The sequence below is a fragment of the Phytophthora ramorum genome (genome assembly GCF_020800215.1).
Source record: "Phytophthora ramorum isolate Pr-102 chromosome Unknown Phyram_PR-102_s0002, whole genome shotgun sequence".
Classification (NCBI taxonomy): Eukaryota; Oomycota; class Peronosporomycetes; order Peronosporales; family Peronosporaceae; genus Phytophthora; species Phytophthora ramorum.
The window spans coordinates 3,273,231-3,290,211 of NW_027150648.1; the positions used below are offsets into that span (position 1 = coordinate 3,273,231).

General features: G+C 52.7%; 8 protein-coding genes across 8 annotated transcripts; 5 read left to right on the forward strand and 3 right to left on the reverse strand.

Moving 5' to 3' along the window:
• Window positions 1-94: 94 nt before the first annotated feature.
• KRP23_2484 (Phosphatidylinositol:ceramide inositolphosphotransferase 1) lies at window positions 95-1,564 on the forward strand (the record flags this gene model as incomplete). Its single annotated transcript, XM_067887227.1, has 4 exons — window positions 95-127; window positions 194-370; window positions 457-486; window positions 545-1,564. 4 exons carry the CDS (start codon window positions 95-97, stop codon window positions 1,562-1,564), a joined length of 1,260 nt encoding a protein of 419 aa, XP_067749833.1.
• Window positions 1,565-1,705: 141 nt separating this feature from the next.
• Window positions 1,706-2,543, reverse strand: KRP23_2485 (uncharacterized protein; the record flags this gene model as incomplete). Its single annotated transcript, XM_067887228.1, has 2 exons — window positions 1,706-2,391; window positions 2,456-2,543. 2 exons carry the CDS (start codon window positions 2,541-2,543, stop codon window positions 1,706-1,708), a joined length of 774 nt encoding a protein of 257 aa, XP_067749834.1.
• A 306-nt stretch (window positions 2,544-2,849) lies between these two features.
• Window positions 2,850-4,107, reverse strand: KRP23_2486 (uncharacterized protein; the record flags this gene model as incomplete). The annotated part of the gene is made up of 5 exons (XM_067887229.1): window positions 2,850-3,193; window positions 3,261-3,367; window positions 3,449-3,501; window positions 3,582-3,629; window positions 3,688-4,107. The coding sequence occupies 5 exons, from the start codon at window positions 4,105-4,107 to the stop codon at window positions 2,850-2,852; spliced, it is 972 nt and encodes a 323-aa protein (XP_067749835.1).
• A 583-nt stretch (window positions 4,108-4,690) lies between these two features.
• On the forward strand, window positions 4,691-6,342 carry KRP23_2487 (Zinc finger protein BRUTUS-like; the record flags this gene model as incomplete). The annotated part of the gene is made up of 9 exons (XM_067887230.1): window positions 4,691-4,701; window positions 4,767-4,869; window positions 4,934-5,119; window positions 5,182-5,219; window positions 5,280-5,341; window positions 5,419-5,492; window positions 5,567-5,908; window positions 5,972-6,154; window positions 6,235-6,342. The coding sequence occupies 9 exons, from the start codon at window positions 4,691-4,693 to the stop codon at window positions 6,340-6,342; spliced, it is 1,107 nt and encodes a 368-aa protein (XP_067749836.1).
• A 722-nt stretch (window positions 6,343-7,064) lies between these two features.
• KRP23_2488 (uncharacterized protein) lies at window positions 7,065-7,902 on the forward strand (the record flags this gene model as incomplete). The annotated part of the gene is made up of 2 exons (XM_067887231.1): window positions 7,065-7,152; window positions 7,217-7,902. 2 exons carry the CDS (start codon window positions 7,065-7,067, stop codon window positions 7,900-7,902), a joined length of 774 nt encoding a protein of 257 aa, XP_067749837.1.
• Window positions 7,903-10,212: 2,310 nt separating this feature from the next.
• On the forward strand, window positions 10,213-10,716 carry KRP23_2489 (uncharacterized protein; the record flags this gene model as incomplete). The annotated part of the gene is made up of 1 exon (XM_067887232.1): window positions 10,213-10,716. One exon carries the CDS (start codon window positions 10,213-10,215, stop codon window positions 10,714-10,716), a length of 504 nt encoding a protein of 167 aa, XP_067749838.1.
• Window positions 10,717-13,007: 2,291 nt separating this feature from the next.
• Window positions 13,008-14,906, forward strand: KRP23_2490 (Sodium/glucose cotransporter 1; the record flags this gene model as incomplete). Its single annotated transcript, XM_067887233.1, has 1 exon — window positions 13,008-14,906. The coding sequence occupies one exon, from the start codon at window positions 13,008-13,010 to the stop codon at window positions 14,904-14,906; it is 1,899 nt and encodes a 632-aa protein (XP_067749839.1).
• Window positions 14,907-15,044: 138 nt separating this feature from the next.
• On the reverse strand, window positions 15,045-16,411 carry KRP23_2491 (uncharacterized protein; the record flags this gene model as incomplete). Its single annotated transcript, XM_067887235.1, has 2 exons — window positions 15,045-15,676; window positions 15,751-16,411. 2 exons carry the CDS (start codon window positions 16,409-16,411, stop codon window positions 15,045-15,047), a joined length of 1,293 nt encoding a protein of 430 aa, XP_067749840.1.
• Window positions 16,412-16,981: the final 570 nt, after the last annotated feature.

Genomic DNA, 16,981 nt, shown 5'->3' on the forward strand with positions numbered 1-16,981 from the left:
CAAATCGTCGACGGTCGCTGCGACAAAAAACTCCAAATGATCACGAACGCGTAATCCCCGTATAATTCGGTATGGCTACAAAGAAATATCTTAGATGGGATATAGTGGCAAGACAGGTCACAGAGAGGTGAAACTGCTTGTTTGAGGCGGCTATCATTACCGCACGAATTAGTACCGGCATTCTATATAACAGTTTCCTCGCCATAATACCAAGGCGCAATCGCGGGCGCTGGTTCCGTTTTTGGCCACTTCTCACAACCAAACATCAGGCCGACCGCGGACGTTCAGCGCGCGGAAGAGGAGGGCGAGCGACTCGAGCTCCAGATCTCCACTCGATAATCAGAGCGGCAGCACGCAGCGGAAAACATTGGTACGTACGTGGTCGCTGTCGAAATCCGCGTCCATAGCTCGAAAAAATAGCTCACCTGGCCTCCATCCTCCTGTCTCCGTGCACAGTTCCGTCTGATCCGAAGCGAAGCCTCCGCGGTCGCTACCTCCCGTCTCCTCCCAAAACAGAACACTCGACACTATGAGGCGCTGGCAGCTCCGTGACAAGCAGAACTTCATCAACTATGTGAAGATCGAGCTGCAGCTGTTGGCCCGCGAGTGGAAGATCATCTTGCCGTGCGTCATCATGCAGTACGTCCACGCCATCTTCCACAACCTGGCGTACTACATCCAGGGCAACTACCTGTCCACGGAGCAGCGTTTCACGCTCTACGACCTGGGCTACGAGCTCATGCCCGAGCTGACCGGCACCGCGGCGTCGCTCTCGGACATCCTCGTGTTCGTCGCTGTCTTTGGCCCAGCCATCATCCTGGTGCTGACCATCCCGCTCTTCAAGCAGGAGCCCGGCCGCCCGCGCTACCTGGTGATCGTGCTCAAGCGCTGTCTGCTGCAGCTCAGCATCTGTCTGGTCTTCCGCTGCATTTCGTTCCTCGTGACGGCGCTGCCGTCCCCAGCCGCGCACTGCGAGCTCAATTTTGACGACACGTGCTTGGCGGCGAACCCCGACGACCCGGTCCCTTGCGTTATTCCCAACCCTGACTTCAACCCGCCCACTGTGAGCGAGTGGTTCACCCGCCTCGACTCTCTCAACGGTTGCGGCGACTTGATGTTCAGCTCCCACACGATCTACACGGTGTCGCTTATCCTCACGGTCTGGAAGTTCTGGCCCAACAAGTACGGAATCACCATCATGGTGTGCGTGCAGATTGCGATCGCGTTCCTGATCGTGGCTTCGCGCAAGCACTACACGATCGATGTGTTCTCTGCGCTCTATATCGTGCCGCTCTTCTGGCTCACCCTGGAGGCGTACCACAAGGATATCAACAACAAGGACTCGGAGGTCACTGTCAAGACCATCTACGATTTCTACGAAGTTGACGTCTCGAGCGACATGACTGACGGCGCGGTGCCACTAAACTCTAACGGTGTGGTGCCGTCGGCGTCGGCCCCGCTGAACTCAGTGCAGGTGGCAATGACCGAGGAGGAAAGCCTGAGCGGTGAGAGATCCGACCCCGACAACTCAACCACAAGTTTCCAGCGCAAAAACTCTGTGTAAGGTAGATGGAAAACTGCATATTCACTTCAACACTACTGCCTCGTTTGGCCAGTGTACGCAATTTCTCTCAATCCGCCTCCTTGATGATTTTACTGCGCCAACTGGCTGTTAGTGGTGTTTCTTAAAAAAATACGTGCCCCACTATCCGTAGAACACGCTGATCTGAGAGAGCGCATCCATGTCGGACAGATCATCCGTGCAAATGCTGGAGAAGTCACTGTGCTGAGACCACCACAGTGGCGACTTCATGTCGTGGTCGCTGTTGAATCGGTCCGTGTCGTCAAACATTTCTTCCAAGGAGCTCTCTTCCATGCTGCTATCAACACCGAGACAGTCCTGAAAGTGGAAACCCCCTTTGTCGTCGATGCCTGGGTGGGGCAGGACGCTCGGTGCGACGGTGACCTCCCAAGTCTGCGAGTTCGACTCGGGAAGACTCAGTCGAACTTCCAGCGGCTTTAACGCCGCGCTGTAGGCGACACTGGGCATGGCCATACCCTTCTCGCTGCCGAGGAACGGCGCATCATTGACTAGCATCTCCGTGATCTTGCCAGGGTCCCCCCGAACGAAGCTGTCGTGGCGATAGATCGAATGCTCCCAGTGAAGCTCCTCTCGACAGTCGAAGTTCAGCGCCTCCAGCACCTGATGAAGCGAGCAACCCCTAAGCCCCAGCCACGCTTCGAGACTGGCCTCGACCCCTTGATGAACGATAAAGCGCGCGCCGTCTTCAAGCCACGCGAGCGCGTCCCCCGCGGTCTCGAACTCCAAGAAGAAGTGCAGCTTCTCCAGAAAAGTCCTCCAGCTCCAGTCTTCACCTGCATAGTCGAATCCTGTCCATACACAAGTCGCGTTAAACCCTCCACCTCACTCTCTTGCCTCAAGTAGTTTTCTGACCGTCACGCAGCAGCTTCAGTTGCTTGCGAGGGTGAAGCAGGTCCTGCCTCTCGGCGTCTATGCTCTCTTCGCGTGCTCTGCGCCCCATGTTGTTGCTTTTGCTTGGCGTCCTCAAATGCGCACTTCAACTTCAACTTTGTGAATTGGCAAACGCAGAGGCGAATTGAAGACACGGCAGCAATTCATCGCAGCGAGTAACACATTTCCTTTTGTTGAAATACGGCCTTGACGCAAAGTTCCTAAAACTGACTTTTACCATCGTTACTGCTGAATGCCTCTATTTCTCGAGCAGCGATTCTTGTACTACGTAGTGGAAATTCACTTGTGATAGCCAGCCCAGGATACCAGGGCACGCTTACTGCTGACAGAGATGTCGGCTGCCAGTTTGTACACGTCAACTCTGATCGAGACCGTCAGACCAGTTTCCACCTGCACCAGTTGGGTCCATCGAATCGACAGTGTCATCGTCAGGTAGTTTGCGTCTCTTATGTCTGTTCTGTTCATGGAAGCCGCTGGAATTGGAGCTGCGCTGAGTAGATGATACAGGACGCTTATTCGACGTAGAGCTGGGAGGCTGTGAGCTACTAGGTACTTCTGAGGAACATCCTGACGAGTTAGGCTGGCCGCCGCTCGTTTTTGCAGTTGGTTTGACGCTTGAATTTGTGTTGGACTGACATGCTGAGCTCCCACAGCCTTTCAGAATGCTATCAAGCTTAGCTTTAGCTTCCAAAGCTTGCGCTGCAGAAGTTGACAGTCAATGCTAAATGGCGGTCGGTTGCATCCACTAGCGAAAAGCTGTCCTTACCTAAAGACACGCTCCGCGCAACCGGTCGTGTCCACGTCGTCTCATTCGTCTTCCGATTCCAAAAGTAAACGTCGCCGCTCGCTGAATCCGGCACTTCTTCCCACCCACTTCACCGCGGCAACACCACAAAGCCACCACGCCAAAAATCAAAACTACAGTCAGAGCAGCAACGTTGAGCTACCACGTACTCTGCCAGCTGTTCCCCAGCAGTCTTGGCATCAGCAGTCTTCACCGTCATCTCCTAACATCAAATATCGTCGCCACCAAGCAAAGCATTGTTCAGCTTTCATCACTTTTCAATAGCCGCCAAGCTTGTTGCACCTGCACCGCTGAACTTCCAGGTCGCTCCCACATCGTTTCGTTAGTCGTCTACAACATCAAAAGTCAGTCAGCCATGTCTTCTCAGCTCCATCTCACAGGTACCCACCTCGTTCCAATAGTACACGTCTCCAGACGCAGGGTCCAGCACTTCCTGCCATCCCGAAGGTGGGGCGTTACGGTAAGTCTCCTTCGAGTCCAACCGGTAGCTCTCCGTCATCTGTTCGATCTGCTGCGTTTTCTGCAGCTCCTGCGCGCGCCGCAATGCCACCGCATGCAACGTGTTGTCCCTCACTCGAGGGTCGAACTTGTCGGCTGCTGACGGCTCTTGGGGTTGCGTGCCCACTACGCGACGCTGCGCCACAGAGGACGTGGCATTAGCTGTCTGTTTCTGGCGGAGCTGCTGCTGTTGTGTCAATTCGCGCTGGCTAGGACCACTGCCAGTGGACTGCAAATGCTTGAGGGCTTCCGCGCGCGCTTTTTGGGCCGTCAGCTCCTTCGCGAGCCGCTCGGCAGACTTGGGCGGCATCTTACCTCGTCGACAGGCGTTCAAGCTGTCGGAATGGCCTATTGTTGTGTCAATAGCTATTCTATGACATTCGGGGATAAGAGCATGTTTCAAGCTGAAGTTGCTCTACAAGTGTGTTCCGTGGTGACTAGTTTGGCGTGGTATTTGCTGATGATGCAGCCTATCGGTTAATTGTTCTCGAGTACGAGCTTAGCCGTCACTTCGGCGGACTCCGTGCAGACACGGGCAGAACGATCTGCGAAATGGCAACGTGCCGCTGGTCAACGGGGCCTTGACCTGCAATCCATCGGATACTCTCATACCTTCGGGCTGCACTTCACTGTCAATGTCTGAAAATAAGCTGCCAGCCTGAAAATACCCATTGTCGTGGCTCTCGCTGGTCGGAGTTATTTCGAGGTTGCTTGATGTAGTGAGCGTGAAACCTCACGATCGCATCGCTACTCATGCACAGTGTTGACCACTGCTTCTCATTCTCCATCGGGAGCTCCAGACTGCAGATTGTGTTGCCGGCTAAGCGCAACCAAGCACTCGCTTTATTCGACGAGAAAGGGCACAACTCCAGCAGTTGCTTTCAACTGACACGATGCTCAGAAGGTGAGCTTGGCCAACTGGGAGCTCAAATCACCCGCGTTAGACTCATATTTTGTTACGTGCAGCAGACCAGAGCACAGCTCTCAGGATGAATCATGTCCTGATCAAGTTACCAACCAGAGTCAGGAGATTCGGCCGACATCGTTGCCAGCGCCGCTTTCTGGCGCCGAGGTATGTGAATTGGGTGTAGGGGGGCCAGCTGGCCGATTTGACTCAATCGATGATGGTGTTTCAGGCAACTCAGGCACTGCTGAAAGCAAAAATTCGTGAAATTCAATCGAGCCCCGTGTTGACACCGAAGCAAAAAGCCGAGTCGGTACAAAATCTCATGATGAAGGATTGGAATGATGCGAAATCCAAAGCGGGCGCTTGCAAAGCCGAATGCGACACCGAGGCAGAGCGCACACAAACATCTTACCACGTACGAAGACGTGTGCGTTGGTCGTGCAAGAACCTTGCCAGTCTAACATTGGCGTATTACAGGACGAAGCTAAAACGGTGCTGGGGTGCAGCCACTACCAGTACGTGCTTGCCTTATGAACACCCAAAGACGGCTTTACTTATCGTTGTTTATCCTGTAGGCGGAAGTGCAAACTACTCAGTAAATGCTGCGGGAAGTGGTATTCATGTCGCTTTTGCCACGGTGAGTCTTATTTTACGGGATATTAATCTCTTCATATGCGCAACCAACGCTGAACATTGTGCTCGCCTTTTTTGCAGATGACAACGAGGATCATGCATTTGACCGCTATGCCACCGAGTCAGTGTCGTGCATGAAATGCGACACAGCTCAGGTAATGCCATTCGTTTTAGAGTTGCAAGTCAGGTTCACGAGTCTGACTTCGATTTCATCATTGTCTTGTTGCAGCCGATCGGGAAAACTTGCATAAACGACGACTGCAAATGCGAGTTTGGTCGCTATTACTGTGAGGTGTGCAAGTTCATCGATGACGACAACAGCAAGGATATCTATCATTGTGACAAGTGCAAGATCTGCCGCATCGGCAAGGGCCTGGACATTGACTACTTCCACTGTGATCGATGCAACGCTTGCATGAGCATCAGCTTGAAGAAGCACAAGTGCGTGGAGAGGTCCCTCGAGTCCGATTGCCCGATTTGCCACGCGTACATGTTCACTTCAACGACACCGGTCATGTTTCTTCCCTGCGGTCATTGCATGCATGTGTCTTGCTACGAAGAGTACACACTGGTACGAGCAGACGCTTGTTGGTATGCAGCTGTACCATTCTAATGATTGTGTTGTTCGTTGCAGACAAATTACATCTGCCCGCTGTGTTCTAAATCTCTCGGCGACATGGAGCTATACTTCGCCAGCATTGACGAACTCCTGGAGCGCGAACGCATGCCCACCGAATACCAAGACTACAAGTCACTGATCTACTGCAGCGACTGCGAACGCAAGTCCACGACCAGGTTTCACTTCGTCTATCACAAGGTATATAATTGGTGAACTGAACCTTAGCTTTTGCTCACAGGTACGGATGAACTAATTGGCTTGGATGTGACTATGTGCAGTGCCAATATGAAGACTGCATGTCGTACAACACCAAACTACTTCGGCAGTTCAAGGACCCCGACGGGCAGGTTCCGTGCGGCCCCGTCAGTCAGACCCACTCACACTAGCAAATGCTTGAATCAAAATTATAGCATCGATAGTTTCTCTCAGGATAACCACAAAACAAGAACCATGTAAGTCCGCCTAAGCTTACTCGATCTAAGTAACATTTTTGTATTTTGTATGTACGACCCAGTTCTTGAGGAGTATGACGAATGGAGAGCAGTCGCCGTCCTCTACACACATAGGGTCACTGGAATACACTTTAGCGCTCGTGAGGGAGACACGACATGCCTCGGGTCGTCAAAGCACTGAAGCACTTTTCAGCGCCGCGTGCAGAGAAGTCCCTTGCATGCGTAAAGTCCCACAGCGCAACGGAAGAAAATGTATCGAGTACACACTGTATTCATTGCAAGTTCGCAGCAGAAACGCTTGCTGTGCTTTCGATCAATTGGTAAATGCTGTGCCACGTACTTGTTCGGCACGAACCGGCTCATCTCCTCCATTCAATCTCGCAACCAATATTATCCAATTAGACGCTCGTATTTTGATTTATTCGACGTTAAGATGGCTACATCCGTATGTGTGCATGATGCAGCCGAATTGTAGCACCATAGCAATTGCAATGCGCGGCACTTTAATAGTCCAACACATTCCTCAGCTTTCAGATGAAGAATCATCTGTGAGGACGCAGACAGCAATCCACGTTTGCATCGTCCTTAGCGTTTGGGCCAATTCACAAAGTTGAAGTTGAAGTGCGCATTTGCGGACGCCAAGCAAAAGCAACAACATGGGGCGCAGAGCACGCGGAGAGAGCATAGACGCCGAGAGGCAGGACCTGCTTCACCCTCGCAAGCAACTGAAGCTGCTGCGTGACGGTCAGAAAACTACTTGAGGCAAGAGAGTGAGGTGGAGGGTTTAACGCGACTTGTGTATGGACAGGATTCGACTATGCAGGTGAAGACTGGAGCTGGAGGACTTTTCTGGAGAAGCTGCACTTCTTCTTGGAGTTCGAGACCGCGGGGGACGCGCTCGCGTGGCTTGAAGACGGCGCGCGCTTTATCGTTCATCAAGGGGTCGAGGCCAGTCTCGAAGCGTGGCTGGGGCTTAGGGGTTGCTCGCTTCATCAGGTGCTGGAGGCGCTGAACTTCGACTGTCGAGAGGAGCTTCACTGGGAGCATTCGATCTATCGCCACGACAGCTTCGTTCGGGGGGACCCTGGCAAGATCACGGAGATGCTAGTCAATGATGCGCCGTTCCTCGGCAGCGAGAAGGGTATGGCCATGCCCAGTGTCGCCTACAGCGCGGCGTTAAAGCCGCTGGAAGTTCGACTGAGTCTTCCCGAGTCGAACTCGCAGACTTGGGAGGTCACCGTCGCACCGAGCGTCCTGCCCCACCCAGGCATCGACGACAAAGGGGGTTTCCACTTTCAGGACTGTCTCGGTGTTGATAGCAGCATGGAAGAGAGCTCCTTGGAAGAAGTGTTTGACGACACGGACCGATTCAACAGCGACCACGACATGAAGTCGCCACTGTGGTGGTCTCAGCACAGTGACTTCTCCAGCATTTGCACGGATGATCTGTCCGACATGGATGCGCTCTCTCAGATCAGCGCGTACTATGAATAAATTGTGAAGCGTAGCTACGAAAGCTGGCATCAACTAAAAACCTGTAAAGACTTCAAACTTTTCGACTTAATCGGGAAGCTAGGGTACTGGGCTCTTAATTCACTCGAGGCATGACAGTATTTTCATCGTGCTGGGAGAACTGAAAATAACAATTCTGTGGTACTAACTTAGTTCAGCAACAACGCGCTGGGGCAGTTGCACGCATTGATCTGCGCCTCACTAAGAATGATGGAGACTCAATTTCAACGACGGGCTGCAGGGCAAAATGGGAAATTTGGAGTCGTTGGGGCCATCAACGGGAGTTTGAGTCCCAAAGGCACCATAAAGAAGAGAAAGCAGGACCGCAAGACCAAGGAACGACAAGAACAAGAAATTTGCAACCTGAACGTCCAAATCGGTCGCTTGGAGGACCGAGATACTCAGCAGCAAGCTTTCGCTATGCTCATGTGAGAAATTTAAACCTGCACAAACACCAAGTCTTGTCTAACTATCACGATTGCCACTCGCCTGCTGCAGCGAATCTCTACCAGGATTGGATTCATCATTGGTGAAGGAGGTATATTCTCTGATCGAGAAAAACAAGGTGAACGACTTGCTATAGATGTTTGACTGCTCTTTGAGGGTGCTGACACTGTACCGATGCGTTGTTTCTGAAGAAACCCACTCGCTCGTCAACACGGCGGATGCTTGTTCTTCTACTCGCAGCTCTCTGCAGATGTCATCCAACGCAGACAGCCAAACTTTTGCCTCGGATTGTATCCTATGCTTGCCTTCGTCTTCGTGACAGACACACCAAGACGACGGATGCATGTGTGATATTGATGTCGGCCATTGCCTTGTATGTTCTGCCATGCCCCAGTGTATCACTTCCTGGAAATGGTAACACTCAGCAGCCATTCGAAGCTGTGGCTGCAGTTTTTGCCAAGGAGGCAAACGCTATAGGGGAGGCAGCCACCAGGTGCCTTTGTGGCCTGCTTCACCCTGTCGATTTTGATGGAGTGTCGGTGCCCGGGCCCGCCACAATGCTCGCCCATGCCACACACATCCGCCCGTTCTTCAAAGCGCTTTTAGCTGAGACCGTTGTGAAGATGGACGGAAGCACAATGTTTGCAACCTTTTCACCTTTGTTTCTGCTGTTGCAATCGGCGTGTCAGTTAGCGCGAGATGCTAACGAACAAGCCTCTTTTACGCAGCTCGGTGACGACTTTGCTCCCTACATCGCTTCAATCTACGAAGCAGTCGAGGATACCTTCCAGTGTGGCCCTCGTGACGACTGGATACTTCGGAAGCGTGGACAAGAGCTGTTGACAATGCTACTTGACACATTTGCGCTGCAGGACTCTGCTTGGTGCACCTCCGTTGGGACAGCGAGAGGGTACTTTCAAGCTCAGTTGGTGCGTGCAGTCACCTTGAACTGTATGTACAGTACAAGTCTTACTTATCTGTTTCGCTGTTGACCTTACTTAGGAGCGAGTGCGAGCTCTTGTGCTGGCTGGCCGACACGATTCGGTCTCTCTTGTTCGCGAAGCTGCCATTCCTGCAGCCTTGGCATTTGAACGCTTGGAGAAGTTGTACCCGCAAACAGCCAGTGGTCCCCGCTCCAACGCTAGTTCAGACTACGACTTTGTCCCGCCCAACCCTCCTGCCTATTCGTACATTGGTAAACGTTGGGCAACACCTGCAGCGGTCAATGATCGTGACACTCATATCCCGATTGTGAGTGATGCAAGGGCACGTTCGTCACCCTTGCCTTCTGAGTCGACAGAGGAGGAAGACACACCAAGCTTCGGTGATCCCACACCAGGAGACGAGGCTCTACCTTCGCATGATGTTTCAACTGACGGAGACGATCTAGCGCCAATTTTCAGTGCCACCAGCCAAGAAAAAGTCGTCCGGTCTCGACCAAATCGGCGGGGGAATACAACGATAGCGACGGAAGCAAGACCTACAAGTATCCTGCTACCTGCTGAGCTTAACCAAGATGACGAGAGGTTCATGGATCTGCTCATGGACCAGGCTGCAGCACCAGCAAATGGCGACCAAGCGGATCACCCGCGATCAGAAGACGAACAGAGCAGTGAAGTTCTCCGCAAAGAGCGACGCAAAGAATTCACAGCTCACAACGCTCCGCTTAGATCCACAGCAGTTGTCTCTCAAACAAAGTCACGCCCATTGACTGCAACAACAGTACAAGCTGTTACAAGTTTGAAGCAGTTTGCAGCGAAGCAAAGAGCCCAGACACATTCACGGCGTTCTCAGCAACAAGGCATCCCTCAGATTTCCCTCCCCAAGCGGAGATCATCCCAAGCGATGAACTTACTCGAAGCAGACAATGACCCGCAGGGTCGCCAGCATATCAATGAGGCAGAAGCTAGAAATTACGAGAAGGACGATGACTCTGGCGAGATCGAATTCACTCGTGCCGAGGCTGCCTTGGAAGCGGCACAGTGCGGTGAGTACGAATTAGCGTTTCGTCTGTGCATTGTCGAAGACGATCTGGAGTTGCTACGGCGTGCGACGACGATCATCAAAACTCCTTGCATAGCGACGTTGTCAGGTGCAGTGCGCAACGCATTATGCACTGCGTTCTTGCTGCTTTTAGAAGGAGACGAAGAAGATGAATCGTCTGATGGGTGGATGGTGCTGCAGTGGCTGCAGCAATGGGCCGTAGACATCAGACGTGATCGACGACAGTTTGAGCAGCTCGATCCACGCGTTGCCCAAGGACTTCATACCAAACTCAGCGAGATGGCGGTCGCTTCGACAAAGTCGGCACTTGTGGCAGCGCATGTGCTGTTTTTGCTTGGAATATGACCCTCATCGATGTTGAACTACTCAGTAGCAGGACGAGCATCTGACTCCGGACCTCTTTGCAGCCATTTGCTCGAGGCGTTGTGGTTGCAGTTCCCTCATAATGACGAATAGCGCTGCACGCACAAGTGGCAGGAGCCAGAGCTCGCGTTGAAGTTATCCTCAACGATACACGATGCTTACGGAGGCGAGCTGCCAACTTGGCAGGGAGGGAGACGCCGTAATCGCAGAGTACATGTACCAAAGCGTCTAGTTCAAACACACCGGATGAACAGACACATAGCTGTATGACTTGAGATGAGCCCAACGCAGCACCACCCACTCGCTCAGAATGAGCAAGGCGGGTAAACTTGTTTGGTGTTGCGTGAGCCACTTCTTTTATGGTCGCGGTGTGCTGAGAGTTCTCTCACAAAACTATCAGGCTATTATGGTGCAGCCACAGCGATACTACAATAATATTGTAGTATCGCTGTGGCTGCACCATATTATGATACATGTACATGTAGTAGCTTGCCAAGAGAAAGCCGTCCCGGAGGACGATCTTGCGTGCAATTGACAAATTCTCCCACTACAACTTGAAGTTCCTGACCGATTTGCATTTTACAAGGCCCGATAGAGCTCATCGCCACCCGACTGACACTAACAGAATCGGCTTCAACCGCTGCTATAATATCGCTTCGCTCGAAACAAAGCATTCTGTAGAACAGGGACCAACAGTCTACATGCATCGCGTGGTGCGGTCTATACGTGCGGGTTACAGATTGGGCTCGAAATCCCAGCTGAATCCATTTCTTCGTTTGGACGAAGCGCTCGATCGATGAGAAGAACTACGCGGTTCATTCAGTGCACTTTTGCAAACGCCTAAATGTACGAGCTACATATTCAGCGAGTTAATTCCTCGTGTATGCAGGCTGCCGGTGATCTTCCCGCTTTACGTTTTGGTGGTAAGCTTCAACGTTGAAGGGGAACCACAAATGGCTCCAACGCCGTCTCTGCACGACAGCATCGTGTGATCAATGTTGTGTGAGCATGGCTCTCGACTCGCGCTCGTCCATCCAAGACTCGAGTATTACTCATGTAGTCGAACGCATCCTGGTGCACATAGGTGTTCTTGATCAATTCCTGCTAAGTGTTTATTTAATCTCTTTGAGGCAGCTAGGGAGGAGACCCTAAGCTGGTGATATTAATATTGTAATTCAGCAAGCAGCCAAATAGGAAGGCTCTAAACTCGAGCTCTTTCTCCAGTTCTTTCGGTGTCGACTCAAAGCGTCCGCCTCAGGTTTTCTCCAGTCTGTAAATCTCTGCACGTGTAAAAGTGCATTTGCTGTCTTCGAACGTCACCCACGCCGACTAGGACATCACAGCGCCGCGAAATCTGTCACGGTTTTTGAATTTCTAGAAGTATACAAGAAAGCATTCACATTGAGCCCGCGTTCGCGAGCAGGACAACGCCGTCGCTCACTTTGAAGCTGGCTTTTATAACTCAATCATAACTCGTAACAAAAGCCGCTGGCATTCCCCGCGCGGGTATCGTACATGTATCGTATCGCAATCGCAAGCTGGTTTGCAGTGCTGCCAAGGCGTGGGGTGGGGCCTTCTCGAAAATTCGCTTTCGATTTGAACATGGAGATGTCCATGTTTTTTTTTTAATTAAGCCAGATTAATTTGAAGATGCTGCGGTAAAACTACCTCCAGAAATGCTGTTGAGCTTGCCTACAAGTACTAATAAGTCCTGGTTTCCATTGTGGGACTGTTAACATGGCAGACATCCGACGATGCTCGCCTCCGTCGTGAACGGGATTGTCTTTGCGCGCGTTTCCTAGAGAAGATGTGCCAGCCAACGCATGGCGCCTTCCATCCATGCAGCCTTGCTGTAAGCGTAGCTCACAACATGCGCCAGAAGGCACAGCGTGCGAGCTTACCTTGGACATATTGTTCCATGAATGATGTTGCTTGGTGACGTCAAAATGGCTGGGCGAAAACCAAGTCGACGATGCTCGAGGTTAGCTACAGTATCGCCCGCATCGTTGTTTGACACGCAACCTCCTTGTGACACAAGTTGTGTTTGGCCCTGTCTTGCAACGCGGGCTGGTTAGGTGAGACTTTGGCCAATGTAGAGTTGAACCTCTCTATTATCAACAGGTGGTGCCATCCATGGACACCACCGTTGTTGTCGCCACCGCCCCCGAGTTCAGTTCATTATCCAATTCACCGCCTGGAGAGCGAGCGACTCTCCTCCGTTCTTGGTCCCTGTATCAAGTCAAGTCTACCTTCGTCGAGTTCAAGTCCTTGCCATGGTCGAGCTGTACACGCAGACGGTGCCCGACACTTCCGGGGGCGCCAAAGTTAACGCTTGGGACGTCGTCATCATTGTGACGGTGCTGTTCTTCACGATGGTCGTGGCCGTCATCGCCTCCATCCAAGCAGGCGAGAGTCACTTGGCCAAGTATTTTCCCTGTATTAAACGATCCAAACGCAACAACGACCAAGTGCTCGAGTCACCCGGCGACGGCTACCTGGCTTCGGAGCCCACCCCGGGCAAGAAGCTCCCCGCCGGAGACGAACGTGGCTCAGCAATCTCATCTCAGCGTCCGTCGGCCTCTCTCATTGCTCGTGACGGGCCAGAGCACCAAATGAACGAGGTGTCCAACTTTTTCCTGGCCGACCGCGGCATGCAATGGTACTTCGTCGGTGGTGCGTTGTTCGCCAGTAACATTGGCGCCGAGCACTTCATTGGTATGGCCGGTGATGGTGCTCGCCGCGGCATTGCTGTCGCCATGTACGAGTGGTACGCTGCCATTTTGATCCTGTGCTTGGGCTGGATCTTCTCCCCCATTTACCGCCGCTGCGGTGTGTATACGACGCCGGAATATCTCGAGTACCGCTTTGGTGCTCCGTGCCGTCACTACTTGTCGCTCATCACGATCATCATGTACGTGTTGACGAAAATGAGTGCCAGTATCTATGGTGGTGCTATCGTTTTCCAGGCCACGTTGGGCTGGAACCTGTATCTCGGTGCCGGTGTCTGCATTACCCTCAGTGCCATGTACAGCATTGCCGGTGGTCTTCGAGCAGTGATGTACACGGATCTGTTCCAGATGTGTGTCTTTACTTTGGGTGGCCTCGTTGTGTTCGCGTACTCGGTGAACCAAATCGGTGGCTTTGAGGGCATCCGCGAGAACCTGGACAACCAGGACCGCTCAGGGTGGTTTCACCTCTGGAAGCCCACGGACGACCCCGACTACCCGTGGACGGGTATGATCTTCGGCCAGCCTTTAGGCTCAATCTGGTACTGGTGCATGGATCAGGATCTTGTGCAGCGTGTGTTGTCGGCGAAGGACACGGCCAACGCTAAGGCTGGTTGCTCGTTCGCCAGTATGCTCAAGGTGCTCCCTCCGTTCCTCATTGTTATCCCGGGTATCATTGCCAGCATTTACTTCGACTTCAGCAAGATTGAGGACGGCACCGACGCTGCGTACCCGACCCTGCTCACCGAAATGATGCCTCATGGCATTATTGGCCTCATGATCTCCAGTATCATCACGGCTATGATGTCGAGCTTGGCGTCCGTGTTTGCTGCTGGTTCGTCGGTCGTCACCAACGACATCTACCTCAAGTTCCGCCCGGACGCTTCGCACAAGCAGCTCGTGTGGGTCGGTCGCATGAGCATCCTCATCTTTGCCGTCCTGAGTTTCTGCTGGATCCCTATCATGCGCAACGGAACGGGTCTCTACGAGCAGATCGTTGAAATCCAGAGCTACCTGACGCCTCCTATCGGTATTGTGCTCGTGCTTGGCGTTGCATGGAAGCCGGCAAACGTGTACGGAGCGTTCTCGGCTATGATCGTGGGCGGTCTGCTCGGTTTTTCGCGCCTTATCTTCGTGACGATCAAGGACGACAGCATGGACGGCGACCTACCTGGAATCTGGAATACGTTCTTCTACATGAACTTCCAGCACTTTGCGCTGCTGTTGTGGGTCACTGCCGGGGTCGTATGCGTCGTGGTGAGTCTGTTGACTCAGAACAAGAGCCGTCCCTCGGATGAAATCCGCAAGTATATGATTCATTGGGACAAGGTCCTGAAGCTCGATGCCACGGAGCTCACCAAACCTATGTGGGTCAACGCTCTCGTTGCTGGAAGTGCCATCGCTGCTCTGGCCGTCACATTCAGCATGTGGATCTACTTCGCGTAAGCATTTTGCGTAACGAAGACGAGAAGCGAGAGAGATTGTACGTATGTGGGGTTGCTTCAGCGAAGCTGCCATGTAAAAAACTCAAATATCAGTCATTTTCAGTTAAGTCTTCTATCGTCTTGCAGGTGTTGGTTGGCCTTACTCGGCCACAGCAATGGCTGATGTGTAGCTCATGTTCTCCACCGAAATATATCCATCGTTTTCGATGCTTGCAACCAATGCCGAGGTAACGTCGGAGCCGAGTGCGTGTTCTCTCAACCCGATTTGTGCACTGAACGACTCACTTGTGGTACTGACATCAAGTAGCTTGGTGCACTGAATGGCCTCACGAGAAGTGAAGTACGGAAGTAGTTGCTCCAGACTAGGAGTGTACCTCCCCGTTGCGTTATGAAAGGCTTGCTGCGCGTAGTAATACTGAAAGCTTACATACCGAACACCCCACTCAGGATCAGGCGGCACAACCGCTTCAGCAAACGCAGGTGGACTTTCGCCTTGCGGGCGGAACTGAAGATACCCCCACCACTCTGGGCGGTGCATATCCACTGCGTATTGTGAGCTCCACACCCAGTTTTCTTCACTCAAGCCGGGCTTCTTTTCGTAGTGCTGTCCCCCCGTGAGGCCGTCAGTGACGACTCGAACAGACCACTCGACACGAGAAAAGTTGATGCGCCAGAATGAGTTTTCGACGGGGGGGACTGGTGCCTTCGAATGCAGTGCAAGTTGTGCCAATGGCAACGCAATTTCAACAGTCCAGTAGTGCAGACGCTCGGCTAGAATGTGACATCAACATGATCATGAGCTACCCGATGTCAGACATGAGCGTCTCAAACTGCACACTACGCACATGGGTCGTTGATGCGGCCTTTGACGAACACTGCAGCCTGCATGCCACTGTCCAGCATGTCGAACCCGTGTTGTGGATCCACTCGCGTGCTGTTCTCGTGGCCGCCATCCCTGTACGGACGGTTGAGCCAGAGGTTCCAGGTCGTGTTTCGGGCGTTTAGCTCGAACTCTTTGTAGTTGTGCGTGCTCCCGTCCGCATCCACGAACACTTCGAAGTCGTTGTCGTGGAAAACCACATCGTTGCGCTTTGACACATTGGCCCACACCTCGGTCTCCTCCAAGTAGGCGCCAATGTAGAGAAACTGCTGGTCGTAACGGAGCTTGAACTTGGTCGTGAACCACGGCTGCGACCAGAACGTTGGGCCTCGAATGTCCTGGAAAGACTCGCTCCAAGGCACCTCGACCCACACTTTATCGCCCAAAACTCCGTCGATGGTGATGCTCGCTGGGAACTGGTCCGTTGGCGGTGGAAGGTGGTAAGCGGCATATCGTCGAGGGTGTAGGTGTGCGAAGTCGCATGGAGACTGAGACGTCGACGCAGGAGGACCAGAAATTGTTGGAGGAGGTAGTGGCTGTTGAACTTTATGCACTTCAATGACGGAGGGGGCAACGTGAAGTGCAGTCGAGCAAGGCAGGCCCATGAACAGCAGCAAGTGACGCATACTCAGCAGAGCAATTAGATTTTTGTTATTCGCAATTAGGTGGAGTATTCTGATACACAAACTCTACACAATCCAACTTCAACAGCTTCCTTGCACTTCAACGCGAACAGCTTTTCCCGCACGACAGTCGAACACCAGCACGGATGGTGTCGACGTGAAAACGAACAATGCTGCTTCCAGTTGCGGTCGACAGTGTCAAGGTCGAGTCGACACATATCCTTGCCGGGGTACTTGCGGATTGATCACGGCAGTGTGGACTTGAGGCGGGACGATCAGTCGGGTGGGGGGGGGGGGGGGGGGGGCTCCGCTGACTCAAAGATAGCGCCGGAAATGCTGCAGGTCACGGGGATGTCGGCGAGGATTTGGCTGTGAAATTGGGTAGGATAGATGGCCTGGGGTCGTACTGCGGCAATCATATTGAGATCGCTTGCTCATCTCGAACGTAAGTTAGCTTAGCAAGCCAATTTGAGTCAGCACTGCCTGCAACGGCGGAAGCAAGGTCTCAGTTACGGACGGTCTCAAGTTGAAGCTGCCCGCGTCTGCATGATCAGCAAGCTCGCCCCGAGCTTT